The sequence below is a fragment of the Typha angustifolia genome, chromosome 4 (assembly GCF_048772165.1).
Source record: "Typha angustifolia cultivar Huaian chromosome 4, ASM4877216v1, whole genome shotgun sequence".
NCBI lineage: Eukaryota > Viridiplantae > Streptophyta > Magnoliopsida > Poales > Typhaceae > Typha > Typha angustifolia.
In genome coordinates, this window is record NC_133242.1 from 8,415,102 (window position 1) to 8,439,729 (window position 24,628).

The 24,628-nt window shown below is 38.8% G+C and overlaps 1 protein-coding gene across 2 annotated transcripts; it reads right to left on the reverse strand.

Moving 5' to 3' along the window:
• Positions 1 to 10,805: 10,805 nt before the first annotated feature.
• On the reverse strand, positions 10,806 to 14,582 carry LOC140759433 (laccase-25-like). Of its 2 annotated transcripts, none has more exons than XM_073096000.1 (6): positions 14,446 to 14,582; positions 13,191 to 13,342; positions 12,840 to 13,087; positions 12,631 to 12,759; positions 11,570 to 12,538; positions 10,806 to 11,197 (listed from the first exon to the last, which is right to left on the reverse strand). In XM_073096000.1, exons 1-6 carry the CDS (start codon positions 14,530 to 14,532, stop codon positions 11,067 to 11,069), a joined length of 1,716 nt encoding a protein of 571 aa, XP_072952101.1. In that variant the 5' UTR covers positions 14,533 to 14,582; the 3' UTR covers positions 10,806 to 11,066. The 2 variants fall into 2 exon arrangements, with proteins under 2 accessions (XP_072952101.1, XP_072952102.1); XM_073096001.1 differs by having other exon boundaries at positions 10,806 to 11,202.
• Between the last annotated feature and the right edge of the window lie 10,046 nt (positions 14,583 to 24,628).

The window sequence follows — 24,628 nt, forward strand, 5'->3', positions numbered from 1 at the left end:
ATTATGGTAATTGACTAACATTTTGATATAACTCAATTAGATTGGATCCACTCATAGTATTGGGTTTATTGGGTTTATTGGGATAAGCTTACTTATCTAGTTTGTGTTTACTTGAGACAACAAGACCTTTTGCTAGGGGGCCGTTCAAATGCTTGCACGTGTTTGCAACTACAGAAAACGCAATTTATGCGTTCGAACCCGATCGGGCGCGTTCGAACTCACCACGGCAAAAGTTTTTAGTTTGCTAGGGTTTGTTAGTGTTTGTTAGAGTTGTTTAACTTAGTTGATGAATCCCTAGGGTGAAACTCTATAAATATATGAAGGAAATCCTAATTGGAGTTTATCTTAGATAATTGAATTGGCTTTGGCCTTTATCTCCTTCTTAATTTGTCTCTAGTCATTGGCGCCCTCTCCCACCTCCCTTCTTCCATTGCCCAAGTCTTTGGTCAGCCTTTTCTAACTTTTAACCCTCTTCTTCTACAACAACTTCTCTCCATTCACACCAAGAAGTAAACTTAGCATCTATCTAGCTATTGGAGGGCTAACAAGCTAGGATCTAATCGACATTCGGCCATTATTTAGTTGATATCTTGAGATCTAACAACCCAAATACTATGATTTTGGATTCGTTGGAAAGCTCCTTCGAAGAGCGACAACGTATCCAAAATTTAGGAGGGTCCGTTAGTTAGATTGTTCGTAGATCTCTTCAGAAGTTATGAGTTTGAATCTAGAACTATTGCAGATCAGATCAGATCGATTCGTAACACATTTTGGTGCTTTTGAGACAACAAATGTGAAAAAGCTTGGGTCCAATAATACATATCTATATAATGCTAATTTACCGAGATTTAGGGTGCTTTTGAGACAATAATCATAAAACACATGAATCTAATAATAAATATCCATATAATGCCAATTGACTATTTTTTTTTAAAACTTATGCAAATATATTTTAAATAGAGAGGTGAAGGTTTTTCTTAATATTCTAACTTAATATATTTGTGGGTACGCTTTTTTACAAATTTTTCAAAACTATAATTTACTTTAACCCTCTTAATTTGGCTGCCTCTATTTTTTTTTTAATTATTTATGAGCCCAGAGACTAAATATGGGTTGAATAAAAATGGCAACCCTCCATAGATATAAAATCACTTAGGCTCTACCAAGCCTTAGCATATAGTAAGCTGCCTAGTCTATGTTTTAAGTCATGTACGTCGCCGAGCAATTTCTCTGAACTAAACGCGATCGAAACCTTTTCCAAACCGTCATACTGTCGAGCTACTAATCTAAACCAATTTCACTATTAAGTTAGCAATTAAGTCGAGCCATTAAGCCAAATCTCTAAACTATCAAACTATTAAATAATTTACTTCGTAATAATTATTTAGAGTTTTGTACAAATGGTAGCTAGAGACTCCAATTAGATAGCTATAAAAGTTTGTTGTTTGACTGGTTGTTGGAATGGAACTAGTTGGTCAAAAACAATCAACCCCTGTAAAACTCAGCCTTCTTATCTATTGCTAAGATTGAAGTACCATCATAAATAACAAAGTTGACTACATAGACATGCAAATACCAACAAACCTTTCTTGTTGCTTATGGTACGCTAGAAGCTTCTCTACATATTTTTAAATTCACTTTTATTACTGTGCACAAATCTCATCTCCCAGTTTTTGTTCTTTTGTCATTGAAAATCAACATATAATAGTTTCTCTCAGCATCCCTTGCTAGGCACGCCTTAGTCCAGTTGGTTAGCTCTAATCTTCACCTACTTATAGATATATTTAAATTAAAAATATTATCTTTTTTATTATATTTAACTAATTAATAAGCCGAATTTAAATATGCTCTTCAATGTGTTTAAAATAAAATATTGATAGAATTTCAGATGACAAATTTAAGGCAAAACTATATATCGATCCATTCAATAAATTTATCATCCGAAATCTAATTGATATTATTTTAGATAAATTAAAAAGTTTATCTAATACTATATAACTTTATATCTAATGGGTATATTTAAATTCGACATATAGATTAATTAAATATAAGTATTTTCGTTATGCATATATATATATATATACTCTTATCGATTATCATTGCTATTTATGGTGGTTCTTGTCTTTTAACCTATTAAAAGGTTCAAATCTTGGCAACATGATATTTCTCCTCTCAAAACTAGAAGAGGATGAAAATAAGGGGCTCGCAATCCTCTTCTCCCTCGTCATCTCTTCTCTATTATATATATAATATTAGGAAGCTTCTCGTTCGAAATTCTTAAGAACCTTATTTAGTTTTTTAATAGTGAATTGATTATCCTCATCATGGGTTTCGTTGATTTATCATCTTATTATCTCCAAGATCAAGTTGTTAGTGAGAAGATGAGTTTTACGTATGATGAAAAGTGTTTTGGTAATATCATTTGTATAGTTAATTTAACCTAAGAATTTAGTTTAGCTAATATACCTAATTGTGCAATGGGTTTTGCTGATATTTTGTAAAATATAGGATCATTTACAAATATTAAAAATATAGGATGTAAAAAGATTAAAAAAATACTTGAAAATGTAACCTTAAAATTGTTTACCAAACACACACACAGTAGGTAGTCGGTACTTCTCAAAATGATGGTGGGGGGAACCATCACCAATCACCATCACAAATGACTGGTTAATTATGATATGTCCCTTTAAAATACTACCATTAGAGGACCAAACTGTTAAAATAAAGCACACGAGTCAGAATAAAAGTAAAATGGATTACACTTTTTTAATGATTGTCATAGCCATAATTACATCTTATATATAGTAGCTACATGGAAAACTAAAACAAGGAAAAAAAATCTGTAGTATCAATTACACTATGCAAGGAAAGAGAATATTGTCTGCTATGTTAGTAAATCATAATCTTGACCAAATGATAATTTTCATATGGTGATCTATCAATCTTCAAGATATGATAATCAATCTTAATACAAACTCAGAAATGAATTGGATGGAATAAGGGTGATTTGAAACCGAAAACATAATTCATTTTTTATTGAGAGTTTTGCCGTAAAAACTTGAGATACCTTTAGGGTCATACTTTCTTTCTCGTTTTATGCTTCCATTGTAAATTATTCTTTTTCCACTGTTTTTTTTTTATTTTTTTTAACTGATTTGCTCTCGTTTTATTTTTTGAAAGTTTTTAATAACTTTGGTTTTTATTTAATAAAGTACAGTAAAATAATATGACATGTTCCCAATTCATATACAAAATATAAATTATTTTAAATAAAACTTCTTTATTAGATGAGGCTAGGTGTGAGTGAAGAGCTATGACTATTTTTTAAGCTCTTCCTCCTCGTCCTCGTCCTCCCTATCATTTTAACAACTTTTTGTTGCACCGTAAATTTTGAAGTTTTCTTTCCAATTTTCAAATATGAACTCCATTCAATATTATTTTACATGTGTTGAAAAGTTTATTTAATTATCTAAAACTTCAGTGGCTTAAAATGTATTTAAATAGTATAACTTAAAAAATATTTAAGTTAGTCTACCAAAAGAGTGAATAAAACTATTTTGCTCGTATCTTTCTCGTATAAACTCCGATCGATGTTATTTTATATGCGTTAAAAAACTTATATAGTCCTCTACAATTTCATCTTTCATGAGTATCTTCAATTTCAACTATTTCTATAGTTTAAAATTGTTAAACACTATAACTTTAAAAAAAAGAAGAAATATATTAGTTTGCCAACAAGTTACGGTGGTAACTGACGTAACTAGGCTGAACGACGTATTCCTTAATATTCTAAGTTATAATATTTAAATCAATTTTAATCCATCGATATGATCGAATTTGAAAATACTCGTTTGAGAAGAATTTGTAGAGAAGTAAATAAACTTTTCAATGCATATAAATATCATTGATAGGAGTTCATATAGAAAAGATAAAAAAGAGTGAATAAAAGTTATTTTGTTCATATCTTTGTTATATAAACTCTCGTCTATGTTATTTTATATGCATTGGAAAGCATGTTCAGTAATTTAAAACTTCATCTCTAATAATATATTCAAATTCAATCATTTCAATGACTTAGAATTAATTTAAATATTATAACTTAAAAAAAAAGGTCTACCTTATGTTTCACACGAGCGTAAATAGGTAGACTTTATGTTGCTGACCAATGTAAGGTAAATTTACTTTTTAAAGTTATAATATTAAATAAATTTAAGTCACCAAAATTATTAAATTTTAAAATACTTATTAGAGATAAAGTTGTAGATAAATGAACAAACTTTCCAATGCATAGAAAATATTGTCGGTTAGAGTTAATACAAGAAAGATATAAGCAAAAAATATTTTTATTCTTTTACTTATATTTTTTTTATATGAACTTCAATAGATAATATTTTGTGTCAAAAAGCTTATTGGGTACCCTAATATTTCATCTTCAAATTTGATTTAAACATTAAAATTTAAAACTAAGAAATATGTCATTCACCAACTTAACTTGTAGGTAGACCAACATAAGTTATCTATAAGTTATCTTTGACCAAAAAGTCCAATTTGATTGTTTTAGCTATCAACAAGGTGCTGCAAGGCATAAAAGAATAAATATGACCCAAATCTCTACAAATTTAATGCTTTGAAAACTAGTTTTCATTGATTCAAATTATTTCAAATGAGAAAAAGCCTTCTCATGTCTATAAAAGGAGGTTCATACATTGTGTTGAAGGTAGAATTCCAAAGAAATAAATTAAAGGATACAGAAGAGCGCAATTTAGTTCAGCACATATCGAAGAAGAAGATAAGTTTCCACTTGACAATTTTTTTCTCTCTTATTAGTAAGGTTTATTTATAAATCAAACTCCCTAAGTGTGTTTGGTATCAGAGCCTTAGCCTAAGAGGGGAGATTGTATCACAAATGCGACATATAGAAAACTTATTTTTCTATGAAATAAACACTAAAATAAGAATAAAAGACACCTATAAACTATATCCATGCTCGAGACGACATCGGTGAAATCTGAATCGTATCAGATAGGTCAAATCACCCGCATATGACAGCACCACCATCAGCTACATCGTGGGAATCGGCAGAGATCGAACGCCATCAAGCCACACATCTTTGTTTCCTTGCTTAATATTTATCCACATGCTCCGAAAATCAAAAGTGACGGGTCCCAAGCTTTGTAACCACTGAGTGCCAAGGACAATGTCCTCTCCTCGCAGCACCAATGGATACAAGTCCATAATGAAGTCGTGTCCTTGCACCCAAATACCAACCTAGCGACATAAGCTCTCTACCTTAAGCTTTGTGCCGTCCCCAATAGCAACGTCAAACCCTGTGGTCAATTTAGCATCCAAGCCCAATCTCCTCACTAACCTCTCATCTAGAAAGTTATGTATACTCCCAAAATTGATGAGGATGTGCACACAATGCTTTCTAATGAGTCCGTCTACTCATAACGTCCTCGATGTGGAAGTACCCGAATATGCATGCATCGATATTTCAGCTTAGATATCTTTCTCCCTGCCCTCCTCAACGGCCTTCACATGGACCTCCTCTAGACACTCTCTTTCATCAACAACCTCATTATCCTCCTCAAGACCGTCGATGAGCATCACACTCCTAATCGGTTAGGAACACCGGTGACCAGGAGTGAAACGTTCATCACATCGAAAGCAAAGACCCTTCTCTCTTCACTCCTCAAACTGGGCAGGTGTGAGAGTTCAAACGGGGGGGTCTTGTGCCTCCTCTAACATTGAAAGAAGGTCTTAAAGGTGGTCGTGGTCTAGTACTCACAGCCGCTATCTTTGAACCCACAGAATTTTCAATCGGCGTTCTAGGCGCAAACCACCCATCTTAGTTGCCCCAGCTTATTTTCGCTGCCATCTTGAGAGCCTTATAATTTTCCTCCATCCTCACGGCCTTCTCAAAGACCTCTTCAAGAGTGGTAGGACAAAGAGCAGGACCATCCACTTGTATCTCATCCCACAGCCCTAAAATGAATGTGCTCATCAATGTCAGTTCGGGCCAAGGTGGTTCACGACGACTACTAACTCTTTCAATTCTGCTTGGTACTCTAATAAGGTTGTCCTTTGAACCATCTTGCTTAATGTGGCAGCAAAATTTTCATATGCCGCTATCGTAAATCTGCGTGTAATTCTTCTACAAAAGTCAGCTCAATTGGTAAATCCTCCACCATGAATAACCGATCTATACCAATGCAATATCGTTCGTTGGAGGTAAAAGCTTGCCATTTGGACCTTTGCATCCTCCATTGTCCCTTGACAATCAAAATATTGTTCAACTTGAAACACCCGATTTGTTGGATCACCGCCTTCGAATTTTGGAAAGTCCAAGGGTGCGGTTCTCCCTCGAATAGTATTGTTAGGTTCACGAAATATCCTTGGTTCAGGTCTAAACCTTTGTGCATGTTGATCTCCTTCTCTAAATCCTTGAGCACGTCCATCACCATCTCCGAAGAGATCAACCTCATCCTCAAAGTGCCAATCCTCCTCATCGGCGAAGCGCACCAGTGCCGCATACCTCTCGGGTTCCACCACCACTAGTCTTGGGTTGTGTATCGGAGGTGGGGGATGATGTATAGGCATAGGTAAAAGAGGATCATTGACACCAACATGTTGCACCTGGACCTATGGGGTACCGGATCAGTGTGGTCCCACCGCTAGTCCTTCTTGACGCACCGATCTTCGTCGAGGTGATGAGGAAGTCGATCGGTTCATGACATATTACTTTAAATCATTATGATCCTTTTGCATTGCGTCAACTCTATGCAGCAATATTTAGAACATGCCCCTAAGTTCATCTACTAAGCCCATATTCACACCCATGGACGTTGGTTGACTCGGTCCTACCGTGGTCGCTCCAAAGGAATCGGTCTCACGGTTAGGGTTATTATGGGTTGAGTCTTCCCTTGTCGGCGTGCTCTTCATTGGTCTCCTTATTGATGTCATCTTCCTTATTTCCACCATTAATGGAGGTTTAAGGTTCACCTGGCTCTAATACCAAATTGATGGGTTTTATGGTACCAAAGATAGCCTCTATACCCAATTGATGGGTCAAGGTACCAAAAGATCGGCTACGGAACGATTCCTTAAAGATATGAATTTATTACAGGAATTAGTCCGCGGAATTATGGGAAAATATTCACCAAATATTCTCTTAAAGTATAAAAATTACTAAACTAAGTGGATTAGATTCATTACTCCCTGGTTTATAATTTTTGCATTTACACCCTTCGTAGATTCAAATTGCAACTAGGACAAAAACATGAAAGAACACGGATGATGATGGTGGTGACGGGTGGAGTGGATGTTAGGGTTATGGAGGGTAATGAAGATGAAGGTTGATGGTGGATGTGGTTAAGTGATATAGATGATGATGAAGAAGTGGTCAAGATCTTAAAGAAGAGGGAGGACTCGACAGACGAGGGAGATTAGAAGTTAGGAGAGACCTTGCCAATGGTTGAGGTGGAAGGATGGTGAAAAGGGATGAGGGAGAGAGAATAAAGAGAAGATAGAAGGGAAGAAATCAATAATCTAATAGTATAATGAATTTGGCTGCCATCCACACCTTTATAGAGGCTAGCCAACAACCCCTAATAACAATAACTAACCCTAATCCTAGTGTAATCCTGCCGATCGTGTCCAAACGCGCCCGATCGTGTTCGAACGCACAAAAGACGTTCTCTATATGTGCGAACACGATGCAGGCGTTCGAACACGCCCAACCATGTTCGAACGCGCTTTTCGCGTCCTATATATTTGCGAACCTAATGCAGGCATTCGCAAGGGTGTTCGAACGCGACCCCTCCTGTGTTCGAACACGACCTACAAGAATTTTATTTTAATGAAAATAAACAACTAATGTAGTAAGAAAAAAATCCTAGCTAAATGTATTAGTACTCTAATACGGTTGTCCTTTGAACCATCTTGCTTAATGTGACAGTAAAATTCTCATACGCCGCTATCCCAAATTTGCGTGTAATCCTCTTACATAAGTCAACCCAACCGGTAAATCCTCCATCACGAATAGCTGATCGATACCAATGCAATGACATTCTTTGGAGGTGAAAGCTTGCCATCTAGACCTTTACGTCCTCTACTATCCCTTGACAATCAAAGTATTGTTCCACTTGAAACACCCAATCCGTCGGATCACCGCCTTGGAATTTGAAAAAGTTTAAACTTGCGATTCTCCCCCGAATTGCATTGTCAGGTTCACGAAAGATCCTGGGTTCCGTCTAAACCTTTGTGCTTGTTGATCTTCTTCTCTGAATCCTCAAGCACACCCATCACCATCTCCGAAGGGATCCACATCATCCTCTAAGTGCCAATCCTCATCATCAACGAAGCGCACTAGTGCCGCACGTCTCTCGGGTTCCACTACCGTCGGTCTTTGGTTGTGAATCGGAGGTGGGGATGATGTGTAGGAATAGGTAAAAGAGGATCATTGATGTTAACATGTCGTACCTAGACCTATGGGGTATCGATTCGGTGTGGTCCCACCACTAGTCCTTCTTGAGGCCCCGATCTTTATTGAGGAGATAACGAAGTTGATCGGTTCATGGCATATTCCTTCAAAGCATTATAGTCATTCTGCACTACATCATCTTATGCAGTAATATTTCGAATATGCCTCTAAGTTCATCTACCAAGCCCATGTTCACACCCATGGACGTTGGTTAACTCGGTCCTACCGTGGCCGGCTCAAAGGAATCGGCCTCATAGTTAGGGTTATTGTGGATTGAGTCTTCCCTTGTCAGTATGTTCTCCATTAATCTCCTTGTTGATGCCATCTTCCTTGTTTCCAGCATTAATGGAGGTGTGAGGTTAACCTAGCTCTGATACCAATGATAGGGCAGCTATGGAATGATCTCTTCAAGATCTAGATTGATTGTAGAAAGCAGTTCGCACAATCGAGAAAAAATATTCACCAAATATTCTTCCATAATAGAAAATTATGAAACTAAGTGGGATCTTTTCATAACTTCCAGAGCTACGTTTTTCGTATTTATGCCATTCTCAAATTTGAACTAAAACTGGGCTAAAATTATGATTTAGTGCGGATGATGGTGGTGGTGACGGGTGGAGTGGATGATAAAGTTATGGATGATAATTGAGATGAGGGTGAATGGTTGATGTAGTTTAAGGTATACAGATGAAGGGGAAGAAGTGGTCGAGATCCCAAGAAAGATGGAGGACTTGACAAACAAGGGAGATTAGAAATTAAGAGAGACCTTGCTAATGATAGAGGTGGCTAGTTGGTAAAGAGTGAGGAGGGAGATTAGGGTAGAGAGACTAGAGAAAGGATAGAGAGGTAAGAAACCAATATTCCATAAGCATAATAATTTTGGCTGCCATCCATACATTTATAGAGGCTAGCCAATAAGCCAAAATAACAATTATTAACCCTAATTCTAGTGGACTCCCGCCGATCGCGTTCGAACGTGTTTGACCGCGTTCGAATGCACAACAGTCATTCTCTATCGATGCGAACCTGATGTAGACGTTTAAACGCGGCGTTCGAACGCGCCCGACCGCGTTCAAATGCATATTTCGCGTTTGAATACATATTTCGCGTTCTTTGTTTTTGCGAATCTAATGCAGGCGTTCGCAAAGACGTTCAAATGTGACCTATAGAAATTTTATTTTAATGAAAATAAATAACTAATGCAATAAGAAAAAACTCAAACAAAGTATATTAATTTCCATGCTAAGAAAATAAGTAAGTGATCTAAGATTCTTCTTGTCAAATCGCTTAATTAAAAAGTCAATAACAAATGAAATACCAAAAACATCACTGCGAGTGATAATAATTTTATCTACATAAATTAGTTAATAAATGCAACCTTTAGGATCTCTTCTAATAAAGAGATAAGAGTCCGATTTAGTTGAGCTAAATCCAACTTCATGAAGAATTTTATGTCATGGGGCCTATTTTAATCCATGTAGAGCTTTATGAAGTTGAAAAACATGTGTAGGTAGAGCTGAATCAATAATACCAATAGGTTGCTTGGTTGGATACTATTAATAAAATTAATAAAACTTTTGTATACTATCTTATCTAAATCACCATGTAGAAAAACATTGCAGACATTAAGTTGATGAAGTAGCCATTTAAAAGAGCAAGCCAATGATAAAATAAGATGAATAGTGGAATGCTTAACAACTAGACTAAAAGTTTCTATGAAATCAAGTCCAAATTGTTGATAAAATCCTTTAGCAATGAGATGTGTTTTGTACCGGGCCATTGAGCCATCTAGTTTGCGTTAAGTATGGAAAACCCATTTGCAATCTAAAACATTCATAAAAGAATAATACGGCACAAGAGACCAAGTTTTATTCTTAAGAAGAGCATTGAACTCTTTAAGCATCACATGACACCAATGTGGATATCTTGCAGAGTCGGTATAGGTTGTTGGATCAGATGGAATACTAGAATACAAGATAAAAATAAGGCATGGTGAAAGAGGATGTTTAGTGGCACATAAAGCTTTCTGTTTGTATGTACCAACTTTAGATTGAGTAACCATTGGGTAATAAATGAGAATTATAGGAGAAAATGATGAGTCGGATTATAAAGTCCTTAAAGATTGAGTATAAATTACAAAATAAGTAAAATATAGGGTGTGATGTATAAAAATTCCAAAATAAAATTATGATACTTCATGTCATATGTTGAGATACAATTTTCTAAATCCCAAGTTCAATGCAATGCCTACAAAAAATTATATATCATTGGAAAAAAGAAAAAAAAAAAAAAGATCACGCGTAATTTGTAGTCTGCCAAATTTAACATTTATTCTGAGTTACCCATGCGTTCCATTTAAGTCACAAAGTATACACAGAAAAGAACCTCTATACTGGTCCACTAAAAATACACGTTTTGTTCTCATGCATTAACATGACAATAACAATACTTGGACAGAAATAACCCATAGCATTTATGATCAACAAAAGGTAGAATTAGGTATCAGATATTAAAAAAAGGTAATGAAAGAACCAGCTGGATCCTCATAAAGCATTTGATACAGAGGCCGCATATGCTTCCATTAGCATTGGGGAAAATCCATTGGAGGAGGGAGAAGAATGGAATCTGGCGTCGGTCCATTCTCTACTTCAAACACTGTAGCCAATCCTAAAGGCAGGTGTATGTCGAAGTGGCAGTGCATAATCCAAACGCCTGTACTATTTTAGTGTTAACTCATTAATTATTTTAAAATTTTAAACTATTAGAGATAAATAATCATTATATTTATATATCTTCATATTTTCTCTCATTTATGGTTTGAGACTTTTTAAGAGGATCAAGAAGTAGATTTACCTTAAATGCGGATTTAAACTCTAGGATATCTGTTCTCAGACTCTAAAATTAAACTGAAGCTATTGGAGAACACAGACATGATCTTTGTATTTTATATTTTAACACTGTGGGTCTAATACGCCCTCGTAAATCTTAAAGGTACATATGCAACTAGTGGATAAGAGAGATATTGACGCAAAAAAAATAGTGAAAAGAAGAAGAGGGAATCTAATTCAAATATTTAGTATGTACCTGGATTATTAGCGACGAATCGGATCGCAGCCCACCCACCTGTAGGAACAGCAATAGTGTTCCTCTCATGTGGATCAACAAGGTTGTAGCTCTGCTCCGCCATAGACTTGTTATAATTCCCAAACCCCTGAGCCAGTACGTAGAAGTTGTACCCATGCAGGTGCAACGGGTGGTTCTCATTGCTTATTATAGCCGTGTTCTGTAACACCATCTCCACCCTCGAGTTATACTTCAATCTCTTCACCTTAGTCTCCTTGGGGGCAAAAAGGAGCGGCGCGAGAGTCGGATCGGTGTTCACGGAGGCGTTTGTGAAATCGAAGAACAACGGCGGCTTGTTTGGGAAGTCCTCTGCGTAGATCCCCTTTACATTCTTGTAACGAGCTTCGAGCAACGACATCTTGGTAGGATTTCGGAAGGAGACATTGTTCATGCTTGCGACGGTTGCTCCTCGCGTCCGGTTGCATGTGACTTGGTTTGTCTGGCACGGGTCGATACCCAACCCGAAGGTGATGAACATATGAGTGTCGATTTCGAGAGGCACGGTGGGCTTGCCGGGCATGAGGAGACCGGTCAAGTTGGTGTAGAAGCGGTGTGCGGTGGCCGTGTTGTTGAACGCCGGCATTTCAGGCATCTGTGGATGCGGCGATTGTACGTGAGAATACTTGTATTCGAGGACGCCTCTTGTAGTGGTGTTGTCGAACGGTGGAAATGGAGGACTTATGCTCTGGTAGAGTTGGGCGGCCATGTAGTAAAGGGCCGGCGGGGCGTCGGCAATCATTAGGGCGTCGATGCTTTGGCCCGGCGCGATGACGATCACGTCAGTTTTGTACGGTTTGGTGTAGGCGGCGTCCGCTGCCACGACAGTGAAACCGTGGCCGGCCACCTTGAAGAAGAGTTGGTTATTGAGCGCAGCGTTGATGATCCGGAGCATGTAGGTCTTACCAGACTCAACTTTAAGCTTATATATTTCTGCATACGACCATGACATAAAAATGGATCATGCTAGCTATTTGTCAACATGTATATGTATATATGCCAGACAAAATTGTACTCATGCTTACCTTTAGAAGAACAGTTATAGAGATCACCAGGTTTCCCATTGATCGTGTAAGCATCGGACTTATTGGCACCATTACCGCTCAGCAAAGCCTCCTTTTCCACATTGACCACATTGGCATTCCACCACTCACCTGCATTCGTTCTCACGTTCTTGATCAAAGGAAAATGACTAATATAACATTAGATGGATGGAGATAAATTTCAAGTATACCTAGTAAAATGGGGACTTCCCTGTCTGGTTTTGGGAAGGGGTAGGCCTTCGCTCCTCGTCTCGGTCGTATAACGAGAGCACCATAAATTGTTGCTCGGAGAAAAGAGACGTGTGCATGCCACCATAATGTGCCCTCCTGGCCTATGATATTAAACTTGTAGGTGTAGCTATTACCAGGGCGAATTGGGCATTGGGTTATCATGTCTGGGCCATCAGCCCAAGCACTTAGTCGCTGAAAAACACCATGCCTGCACTCACGAACCGTAGACATTTGTATTAATTTCTAGTGAATTTGATCTAAATTTTAACGAACTATTAGATACTGGATATAGATCTTGGGAACTATCCTACCAGTGAATTGTTATGTTGTATGGTGATTCGTTGATGACATGAACTTCAACCGTATCACCTTCGAGCACTTCCAAAGTGGGACCTGGCATTTGTCCATTTACCGCTGCAATGACTCTTTTTTCACATAGCCGGCTTATGTTCATCTTTCCAACCTAGACATGATAACATCGTTGGGAATACGTTAGGTGCAAAATCACATTATCGGTTGTCTTAAACTTGATTATCCAATAAGATGATGTAATTCTAGATTTATTAATAGTGGAAATTTTTTAAAACAGATTTGATCATAGAAATTAACATTAATTCTAGACAGCCTTAAGCCTTAGAGGACCAATTGTCATCTAAACCACAAATATGTGTCTTCCAGTTGGAACGCTCAAATGATCAACAGTCTTTCCGCCAACTGTTTGTTTTGTTGCGGCCTGTTTGGGCAAATTAGAGAAATATTTCATAGGAATTTCAACATGTAGGAAATGAAAAGTACTATAAAGAATCTTATGTGGTGCTTTTCATTCGGATTGATTTAATTTATCATGTTTAGATGATTGAAGAAATTTTAGCGGAAAAGAAAATTAGAAAGAAGAAAAATGGGAGGCAGAGGAGGAGGTGGTGGTACTAGTGATGGTCGTGGTGTGGCCGGAGGAGAATGATAGGAGGAGGAGGGTATTTGCAAAGAAAATTTTTCCATAAGAAACATTCTTTTATAAGGGAAAAAATTATAGTCACTTCCACTCTTATTTCTTTCCCTTCCGCACCTATCAACACTCTCTTCCCTCCTGCAGCTCATCAAACCAACACTCTCTTCTTTGCCCACCAACAACTCCTACTCTGCCTACCACCACCTTCTCCTCATCTGTCCACCACCACCGTCATCTCCAACTCCTCCTCCAACCATCAGGATCCTTAAAATTTCTTAAGGAAAGCCCAATTCCTACAGAATGTGGCGAGCTATTGGGCTATCCAAATAGGCCCTTGGGATGCAATGCATGGGCGCTAGGAAGCTTCTGCAGTAAAAATGTTCCTCTCTGTTACCGGGTCTACTTACTAATTATGTGTTCGCAGTAGGAGTGCTCATCATCTAGATAGGACAAGCATACCCGAAGCTTATTAAATCCTAGCGACTTCATGCATATATTTCAAAGAATAAATTTCGACGCCTCATAGCTAGAAACAAAGAAATTAAATAAAGGAAATTAAGGAGTTTCACTATTGACTAAATCTAAACAGGATAAGCATGAATTAAACTTAAGAGTACACGGAAAGTTCGCTCCACGAGTCCAGCAAGAGCCAAAGATCCAACCGAAGCAAGAGCAAATGCTAAAATCAAGAAGAATCGTGCCATTTGTTAGATATATATATATAGGGAGGAAGAAGAATTGTTTGGAGGAAATAGCTAAAACCTCATCGTTAGAATCAACTCTTTAATGACGCAAGCATGCTATGTAGGGTCTTATATAGATGTTAACGATGCATGACTAACTCTTCCATTGCATATCAATTCATGCCAACTACCATACCCTTGAGATGTCATTGTTGAAGTGGGTCTTTGAAAGAGCCCTTGGATTCTCAAATTCCATCTTTCCATTAATAGCTAAATGATCACAACGTGTGGTAGTGTCGTCGGCTAGCCTCCCACGTTAATATCAAACCTGGTAGCTTTTGACATGCTTAAAGTCATTTGGATTTGTTATCTTGACAAATTTATTTTGATTAGCTTGTACTATGGATGCTATTTCTTTTTCTTTTACTTGTACTTTTGTGTAGTGGTAGAGAGTTACGTAAGTCTCGGTTATCATGGGTTAAGTATGTCATTCTTACCAATTCACCAGTCTTTAAATGAGTCCTTGATTTTGGGATGATTATATCCAGCTAACCTTTGCTCATCGTGTAGATTTGCTTTTAAAGTCAAGGAACCTTCTTCTGATCCACAGTGGTTGCAACTAATTTGCCTAGCTTGGTATGACTATCTCCCGCTAACTGCTGCTTTAATCTCAAATGTCATTTTTCGAGAAATGAGATAAGAGTAATTTAGAAAATAGAAAAATATTACTTGAAATTTGATGAAATATTCTACTTTTTGTTCCATCCTGTTATGTACTTGTTACTTGTTAAGTTAAACTTACATCAGTGTGTCTCTTATTATTCTTTTAGCAAATAGAGGGATCTATTTATAAATAACTGAAAGAGACGGATTTAATTATAATATGTATAGTCAAAATATTCTGTAAATTTATGATCACAAAACACAAAAATATTTATGATGAATAATTTAGAAGTAATGTATAATCATGTCAGATTACTTACAAAAGATCGAATCATGCCAAGAAATCAAGTAAAAGTGAGAAGAAAAGAAAAATTAATATGTAGAATTAAGATCTCATTCGGATAGGGTCAAGAGCGTCTAGACAGTTGAAATGCTTCAATTAAGAAAACATGAGAGCTGTTCGGATGGAATAAGTGACATTTGAATAGCATGCGAGGAATACAAACAAAATAATTCTGATACGATCTTTCAAAAGGTTTGATCATCTCACAACTGATTTTGGATAAAATTTATAGAAAACTTTAAGAGATATTTTGGCGGATTTAGCCATTAGATCAATATGAAATTTTACTATGATGTAGCCCCCGGAGAGAGCTTTCTAACGAATCTAGTCTCATGCAAATCGGATAGCTAGATTGAAAGGTATCCTTGGAAAGATGGAAAAAGATCGGAAGGTCAAACTAGGATTCAGGTTTAAACGGGATTTGGGATCTATGGGAGGAGGCAAGGGCTCCTATTTGGGATTTGGGATCAGTCCATAACTTTTTGATCTATGTTTTTCATATTTATGCTCTTCGCAGATTCAAACTATAACAGGGACGAAATTATAATTTAGTGCGGATGATGGTGGTGGTGATGGGTGGAGTGGATGTTAGGGTTATGGATGATAATGGAGATAAGGGTGGATGGTTGATGTTTTTTAAGTGATAAAGATAAAGGAGAAGAAGTGGTCGAGATCCCAAGGAAGAGGGAGATTGACAAGGTCTCTCCTAACTTCTAATCTCCTTCATCTCGTCTGTCGAGTCCTCCCTCTTCTTTGGAATCTCGACCACTTCTTTTCCTTCATCTTTATCACTTAAAAAATATTAACCATATACCCTCATCTCCATTATCATCCATAACCCTAACATCCACTCCACCCGTCACCACCACCATCATCCGCACTAAATCGTAATTTCATCCCTGTTATAGTTCGAATCTATAAAGGACATAAATACAAAAAATATAGATCAGGAAGTTACAGATCGATCCCACTTAGTTTTGTAATTTTTTGACTATGGGAGAATATTTGGTGAGTATTTTCTTTCGGTTGCGCGGACTGCTTCCTATAATAAATCCTGATCTTGAAGGAATCGTTCCGTAACTTTTCATGGTATTACTCCACCATACATCCTTTCATCTTGACCTTAAGGTGTCAAATTTTGATAGCGGTCCATGAAGTCAAATTTGCGCATCTAAGTCTCCTCGTCCATGGTGCGCGTGCACCACTCTAGTAAAACTTCAGTCACCAACCTGCCTTAGACTCGAGTGTGTTGGCTGGCTAGGATTTGAGCTAAAATAGGGGTATTTGATTCAACTTTGGGATCAGCTGGATCAGCCCCTATTAGCTTGAGTGGTACGGCTCCAATCGGCTTAGGGGGAGGAGCTCAATCCTTTAGGTCGGAGACATGGCAGACCGGGTGGATCCGCAATTCACCGGTTAGGTCTAGTTGGTTCACCATGGTTCAATCCTCTCAATCACCTAGTATAATCTATAGATGGTTGAAGGCTATGATTAGCCTACAACTGTGATAGCGGGTAAAGATAAAAACCGTATGGGAGATAGAGATGGTTAAGATAGAGAGACAAAGGGGGTGAAGTAGGCTTGCCCTATGGGATTACGGGGATCGGCAGAAGAGGGAGATTACAAGCTAGAAGAAACCTTGCCAACAAAAAATATGGTGCTGGTCAATGAAGAGGGAGAAGGGAGATGTACAGGCCGACAACCTAGTTGAGCGAGATGCCAAGGCAAAAGCCAATTAATTTTTCATTTCAAGCATGCCTAACATATAAGCCATAAGGCCTTATTTATAGAAATTAAATCAAAAAGTCCTAAATAAATTTAACTAAACTAGTCTTCCTTATCTTCTCAGATTAATTCTTCATTTTGATATAGATAGATTTCGAATCTAAAGAAATCATGAATACAAAAATTATAGATCTAAAGGTTGGTGATATTATCCATCTATTTTAATATTATTCGGATATCTTTAGAATATTCTGCAAATATTTTTCTAAAACTACGTAGATTTAGATTTAGCTAATTAAATAAAATCCTAACATACTAAGACTCTGACTAAACCACATAAGAATAATAAATAAGATAACTAGACTAGATCCATCGAGCCCAATATCTTTCAGGTTGATCTGATTTCATCTAAATCGCATCATTCCACCACGCTTCCGTTCACCTTGTCCTTAAGGTGAGTAGTCCTCCCCATCTATAAAAAGCGATATCTTTGGACACCTCAAATTGCCTTCATGATGTTTTGATGTGGTCTCTCATATGGTCAGCATTTGGTTGAAGGAAGATATGCTTTAATACCAATTATTACGAACCAGCTTGATTCGATTCATAGTGATTCTACGAGATTCAGGTCTACAAGGGATTCAGGATCTGTGGGTGGAGGCACGGATTCCTAAGTATAGGATGGAGGTGATGATGAATTGGAGGCTGAGTAGTTGATAGAGGTGGCTCGACAATAGATCATGGAGGTGGTGGCTTGTGGATGCGGATGCGATAGATGGTTGAAGACTATGATTGGCCTATAACTGTTGTAGCGGGTAAAGATAAAAATCGTACGGGAGATAGAGACAGTTAAGATAGAGAGACGAAGGGGAATAAGTAGGCCTGCCCTATGGGACTAGGGGGATCGACAGAAGAGAGTGATTAGAAGCTAAACAAAACCTTGCCAACAGAAGAGGTGGCGTTGGTTGGTGAAGAGGGAGGAGGGAGATGTAGAGGCCAATAGCCTAGTCGATAGAGATGCTAGGGCCAAAGTCAATTAATCTTTTATTCCAAGCATGCCTAACATACAAGCCATAAGGCTCTATTTATAGAGATTAAATAAAAAAGTCCTAAACAAATTTAACTGAACTAGTCTTCCTTATCTTCTTGGATTAATCCTTCATTTCACCATAGAGAAATTCTGAATATGATATGATCTCCCCTTGGGTTAAGGTTTGATCTATCCCATTTTCAGATCTGGACAGAATCTTGTATAAAATTTAGAAGAGGATTCTAAAAGTTATAAGTGTCGGATCAGCGTGAAATTTTAATATGTTGTAGCTCTAGAAAAGAGCTTTCCAACGAATCTAATGTCAGGAAAATCGGATGACAAGATCTAGAGATATCATTAGATAAGTAGATAAACATCAAGGAGTTCATTCTATGGATTCATGGATGGAGGCACGAGATCCTAGGCGGGTTATGGAGGTGGTAAGCCGGTGATAATAGGGTGGCACTTGTAAGTAAGGTGGTGGTGGATGAATTATGGATGATGAAAAGGGTTAGGGCAAGGGTAGAGACATTTGAAGAAGGGGGAGGAGTGGGTCGCCCCTAAGAGACTTTGGTGAGTGGTCGATTGAGGGAGGCTAGAAGCGGCGGAGCCGGGGAGTGAGGGAACGAGAGAGAAGGAGAAGAAGAAGATTACGACAAACACTCAATTCATTCAATAATCCCTTTTTGGTTGCCATCCACACCTTAAAAGGCTAACTAAACAATTCAAAACTGACAATTATTAACCCTAGAAATAGTGGATTTTAGCCGACCGCGTTCGAATACACAAAAGGCATTCTATGTCGATGTGAACCTAATGCAGGCATTCAAACGCACCCGATCGCATTCGAACGCACATTTTGCTTTCTCTGTTTTTGCAAACCTAATGCAGGCGGCAAGAACGTTCGAACACACCAACCCGTGTTCGAACACGACTTACAAAAATCTTATGTTTCTCCGAATAAAGCACTAAAACAATAAGAAAAGATACTCATAAGGTGTATCCATGCTCGAGACGACATCGGTGAAGTTCTAATTGTATCAATCCACCATGCTTCCGCAACCTTGTCCTTAAGGTGTGAAATTAGGGAATTGATCCATGATATCTAACTCGAGCTCCTCCATGACTCGGTCCTCTGTACTGGCTCTCCCCAAATATGGAAATAAAGGAAAGGTTGGCGCTTAAAAGGAAGTGAGCTCGCTTGCATCCAGTTGGTGCGAAAGGGCATCGGCAGCTCGGTTCTCGATCCCCTTTTTATAGACTAGCTCATAGTCATACCAAAGGAGTTTCGTGACCCACAATTGTTGTGCCAGGGTGTGCACACATTGCTCCATGAAGTAGGGTAAGCTATGCTGGTCCATGCGGATGATGGGTTCTCGTATCAAAGATAGGCTACGTAACGATTCCTTCAAGATCTGAATGTATTATAGGAATCAGTTCACGTAATCGTGGGAAAATATTCGTCACATATTCTCCGGTGGTTAGAAAATTACTAAACCAAGTGGATTAGATTCGTAACTTTCTGATCTACAACTTTAGTATTTACTCCCTTCATATATTCGAACTACAACTGGGACGAAAACATGAAATAATGCAAGTGATGGTGGTGGTGGTGGGTGGAGTGGATGTTAGGGTTATGGATAGGTAGGGAGGTGAAGGTGGATGGTGGATGTAATTAAGAGATATTGATGAAGGGGAAGAAGTGGTCGAGATCCCAAAGAAGAGGGGTGGCTCGATAATCGAGGGAGATTGGAAGTTAGGAGAAACCTTACCAATGATAGAGGTGGAAGGTTGGTGAAGAGGGAGGAGGGAGAGAGTCTACAGAGAAGATAGGAGGCAAGAAATAAATAATTCAATTCTATAATGAATTTGGCTGTCATCCACATACTTATAAATGCTAGCCAATAAGTCCTAAAGCAATAAGTAACACCTAATTCTAGAGGATTTGGATACACTTAGTTAGGATCTTTTCTTATTGCATTAAGTGTTTATTTTCATTAAAATAAAATTCCTATAGGTCGCGTTCGAACGTAGGTGGAGTCGCGTTCGAATGCCTCTGTGAACGCCTTGTGAATGCTCACGTTTATGAACGCCTTGTGAACGCCCGCGTTCGAATGCCTGTGTCACGTTCACAAATCTAGAGAAGGGGCTTTTTGAGTGCGTTCGAATGCGATCGGGCGCGTTAGAACGCGATCGAGTGCGTTCGAACACGATCGACGGGAATCCTCTACAATTAGGATTTCATATTGTTTTAGGACTTGTTGACTAACCTCTATAAATATGTGGATAGCAACCAATTTCTTAATGCTATTGGATTCTTGATTTCTTGCCTCCTATCTTCTTTCTAGACTCTTCCCACCTCCCTCTTCACCATCCTTCCACATCTACCGTTGGCAAGGTTTCTCCTCACTTCTAATCTTCCTCGACTGTCGAGCCACCCCTTTTCTTTGGGATCTCATCCAATTCGTTCCCTTCATCTACTTCCACAATCCACCCTCATCTCCATACCTATCCATAACCCTAATATCCACTTCACCCGTTACCAATACCATCACCCATGTTATTCCATATTTTCATCCCTGCTATAGTTTGAATATGCAAAGGCATAAATACAAAAGTTGTAGATTAGGAAGTTACGGATCCAACTCAATTGGTGTCGTAATTTTATGACTACCAGAGAATATCTGACGAATATTTTTCCATAGTTGCACGGACTACTTCTTACAATAAATTCAGATCTTAAGGAATTATTCCGTAGCCGATCTTTTGGTTTCAGATCTTATCAATTTGGTATCAAAGCTTATCAAAGTGGTATCAGGGTTCATCAATTGGTATTAGTACCTAACAATTTAGTATTAGAGCCTATCAATTGGTATCAGAGCCTATCAATTAGTATTAGGGTCTATCATTTGGTATCAGAGCCTATCATTGGTATCAGAGCAGGTGAACCTCATACCTCCATTAATGGTTAAAACAAGGAAGATGACATCAACAACGAGACTTATGGAGAGCACATCGATAAGGGAGGACTCAATGCACGATGATCCTAACCATGAGGCCGATTCCTTTGGAGCAACTACGGCAAGATCGAGTCAACCAACGTCCATGGGTTCGAATATGGATAAACTAAGGGGCATGTTACAAACATTATTGCATAGAGTTGACAACATATAAAATGATCACAATGAATTCAAGGAATATGTCATGAATCGATTGGGTTTGTCATCTCATCGACGACAAACTGAGTTTCAAGAAGGACCAGTGGTGGGACCTCATCAAACCGATACCCCACAGGTCCAGGTGCGTCATATGAGTGTCAATGATCCCCTCCTATCTATGTCTTCACATCATCCCCCACCTCCGTTACAAAACCCAAGACCGGCGGTGGTGGAATCCGAGAGGCGTGCGACACCGGTGTGCTTCATCGATGAGGAGGATTGGCACTATGAGGATGAGGTTGATCCCTATGGAGTTGGTGATGGATGTGCTCGAGGATTTAGAGAAGGTGATCAACATGCACAAAGATTTAGACCTGAACCAAGGATCCTTCTCGAACCTGACAACGCTATTCGAGGTAGAATCGCATATTTGGACTTTCCAAAATTTTAAGGCGGTGATCCAACGGATGAGGTATTTCAACTTGAACAATATTTTGATTGTCAAGATACAACGGAAGATGCAAAAGTCCAGATGGCAAGCTTCCACCTCCAAGGGGCGGCATTGCATTGGTATAGATCAATAATTCGTGGTGGTAGATTTATCTGATGGGCTGATTTTTATAGGAGGATTACACATAGATTTGGGACAATGGCATATGAAGATTTTGCTGCCAAATTAAGCAAGATGGTTCAAAGGACTACCGTATTGGAGTACCAAGCTAAGTTTGAAAGAGTTAGTAGTCGTTGTGAGCCACCATGGCCCGAACGTACATTGATGAGTATATTTATTTTAGGGCTAAGAGAGGAGATACAAGCAGATGTTCATGCTCTATGTCCTACTACTCTTGTGGAGACCTTTGAGAAGGCCATGAGGATGGAACAAAAGCATAGGGCTCTAGAGATGGCAACGAAAACCAATTTGGGCAATCGAGATGGGCGGTTTTCACCTAGAACGCCGGCTGGAAATTTTGCGGTTTCAAAAATAGCGGTTGTAGCTACTAGACCACGACCACCTTTGAGACCTTCTTATGACGTTAGAGGAGGCACTAGACCCCCTGTTCGAACTCTCACACCTGCCTAGGTAGAGGAGCGAAGAGCGAAGGGCCTTTGCTTTCGATGTGATGAGCGTTTCACCTCCGGTCATCGGTGTTCTAAACCGATCGAAAGTGTGATGCTTATCGATGGTCCTAAGGAGGATGATGAGGTAGTTGATGATGGAGAGTGTCCAGAGGAGACCCATGAGGAGACTGTGGAGGAGGGCGTGGAGGAAGATATCCAAGCTGAAATATCAATGCATGCATATTCGGATACTTTCGCGCCGAGGACGTTATGAGTAGATGGACTCGTTAGAAAGCATTGTATGTACATCCTCATCGATTTGGGTCATCGATTTGGGGAGTACACACAACTTTCTAGATGAGAGCCTAATGAGGACATTGGGTTTGGATGCCAAACCGACTACGGGGTTTGACCTTGCTATTGGAGACGGCGCGAAGCTTAGGGCGGAGAGCTTGTGTCGCCGAGTCAGTATGCGGGTGCAATGACACGACATCATTGTAGACTTGTATTCGTTGTTGCTGCGAGGAGCGGACATTGTCCTTAGTGTTCAGTGGTTACAAAGTTTGGAACCCATCACATTTGATTTTCGGAGTATGTGGATGAAATATAAACAAGGAAATAAAGATGTGTGGCTTGATGGTGTTCGGTCTTCGCCGATTTCTGCGATGCAGCCTATGGTGGGGCTGCCTTGTGCATATGATTTGGCCTATCTTTTTCAGTTAGGACCAGCAGGAGATGAGCCTCAAATGAGTTCATATACTACTATTGAATTGTCTAATTTATTAGATAACTTTTCTAGACTATTTGAGGAGCCGTAGGAATTGCCACCGAGGAGAGCGGCGGACCATCGTATTGAGATTGTTCCCATGGCTGCATCGGCGAACATGAGGCCATATCAGTATCCACATATGCAAAAAGAAGTTATCTCAAATATGGTAGTCAAGATGTTTTAGCAAGGCCTCATATAACTAAGTCATAGCTCATACTCATCCTCCGTGCTTTTGGTGCGAAAAAAGGACGGGACATGGTATTTTTGTGTCGACCATCAAGCACTAAATGCTATTACCGTCAAGGACTGGTATCCCATTCTAGTTATCGAGGAGTTGCTAGGCGAGCTTGTAGTGGCGACTATATTTAGTAAGCTTGACTTGAGGGCCGAGTATCATCAAATTAGAGTTCACCCGGTGGATGTATATTACGAGTTCCGAGTAATGCCTTCTGATCTCACCAATGCTCCAGCTACCTTTCAAGGCCTCATTAATGAAATATTTCAGCCTCTTTGGCGAAGGTATGTTGTGATATTTTTTGACGATATTTTGGTGTATAGCAGGACTGAAGTAGAGTATTTGCAGCATTTGGAGGACGTGCTTAATTTATTGGAGCAAAACGAATTAAAGATCAAGAAGTCCAAGTGCCTATGGGGAGTACCAAAGGTGGAGTTTTTAGGCCACATCATTTCAGCAGATGGTGTAGCGGCGGATCCTCAAAAGATTACATGTATAACCGCTTGGCCTATTCCTACTACCACCGGATTGAGAGGATTTTTGGGGCTGACTGGTTATTATCATTGATTCATCGCCGGATATGGCAAGATTGCTGCTCCTCTCACTTTTTGTTGAAGAATGACTCTTTTAGATGGACAGATGAAGCCATATCAGCCTTTGAAAAATTGAAATTAGCAATGACGATGGCACCCGTTCTAGCGCTGCCGGACTTCACCAAAGAATTTATTATTGAATGTGATGCATCGGGTGTTGGCATAGGAGCTATACTAATGCAAGAAGGATATCCTATTGCCTATCTTAGCAAGGTTTTATCACAAAAATCTCAACAATTATCGACTTATAAGAGAGAGATGTTGGTAATTTTGCATGCGATGACAAAATGGAGGCCTTATTTGATCGGTAGACGATTCATTATCCGAACCGATCAAAGGAGCCTTCCATATTTTATGGGACAGTGCATACACACTATGGCACAGCAGTGATGGGTCACAAAATTACAAGGGTATGATTATGAAATTCAATACAATAAGGGAATGGAAAATAGAGCGGCAGATGCACTACCGTGCCAACCCGATACCACCGAGCTTGCAGCCTATTCATCTCCTACCTTTCCCTTCCTTGACGAGCTGAGGTA

Excerpts from the sequence above, each read along its gene's own strand:
- LOC140759433 (XM_073096000.1), bottom strand. The coding sequence starts at position 14,532 with ATGGCACGATTCTTCTTGATTTTAGCATTTGCTCTTGCTTCGGTTGGA. Across the intron at positions 12,760-12,839 it reads GGAAGTCCCCATTTTACTAG|GTGAGTGGTGGAATGCCAAT; the intron begins GTATACTTGAAA and ends GAACGAATGCAG. Across the intron at positions 12,539-12,630 it reads CTATAACTGTTCTTCTAAAG|AAATATATAAGCTTAAAGTT; the intron begins GTAAGCATGAGT and ends GGTCGTATGCAG.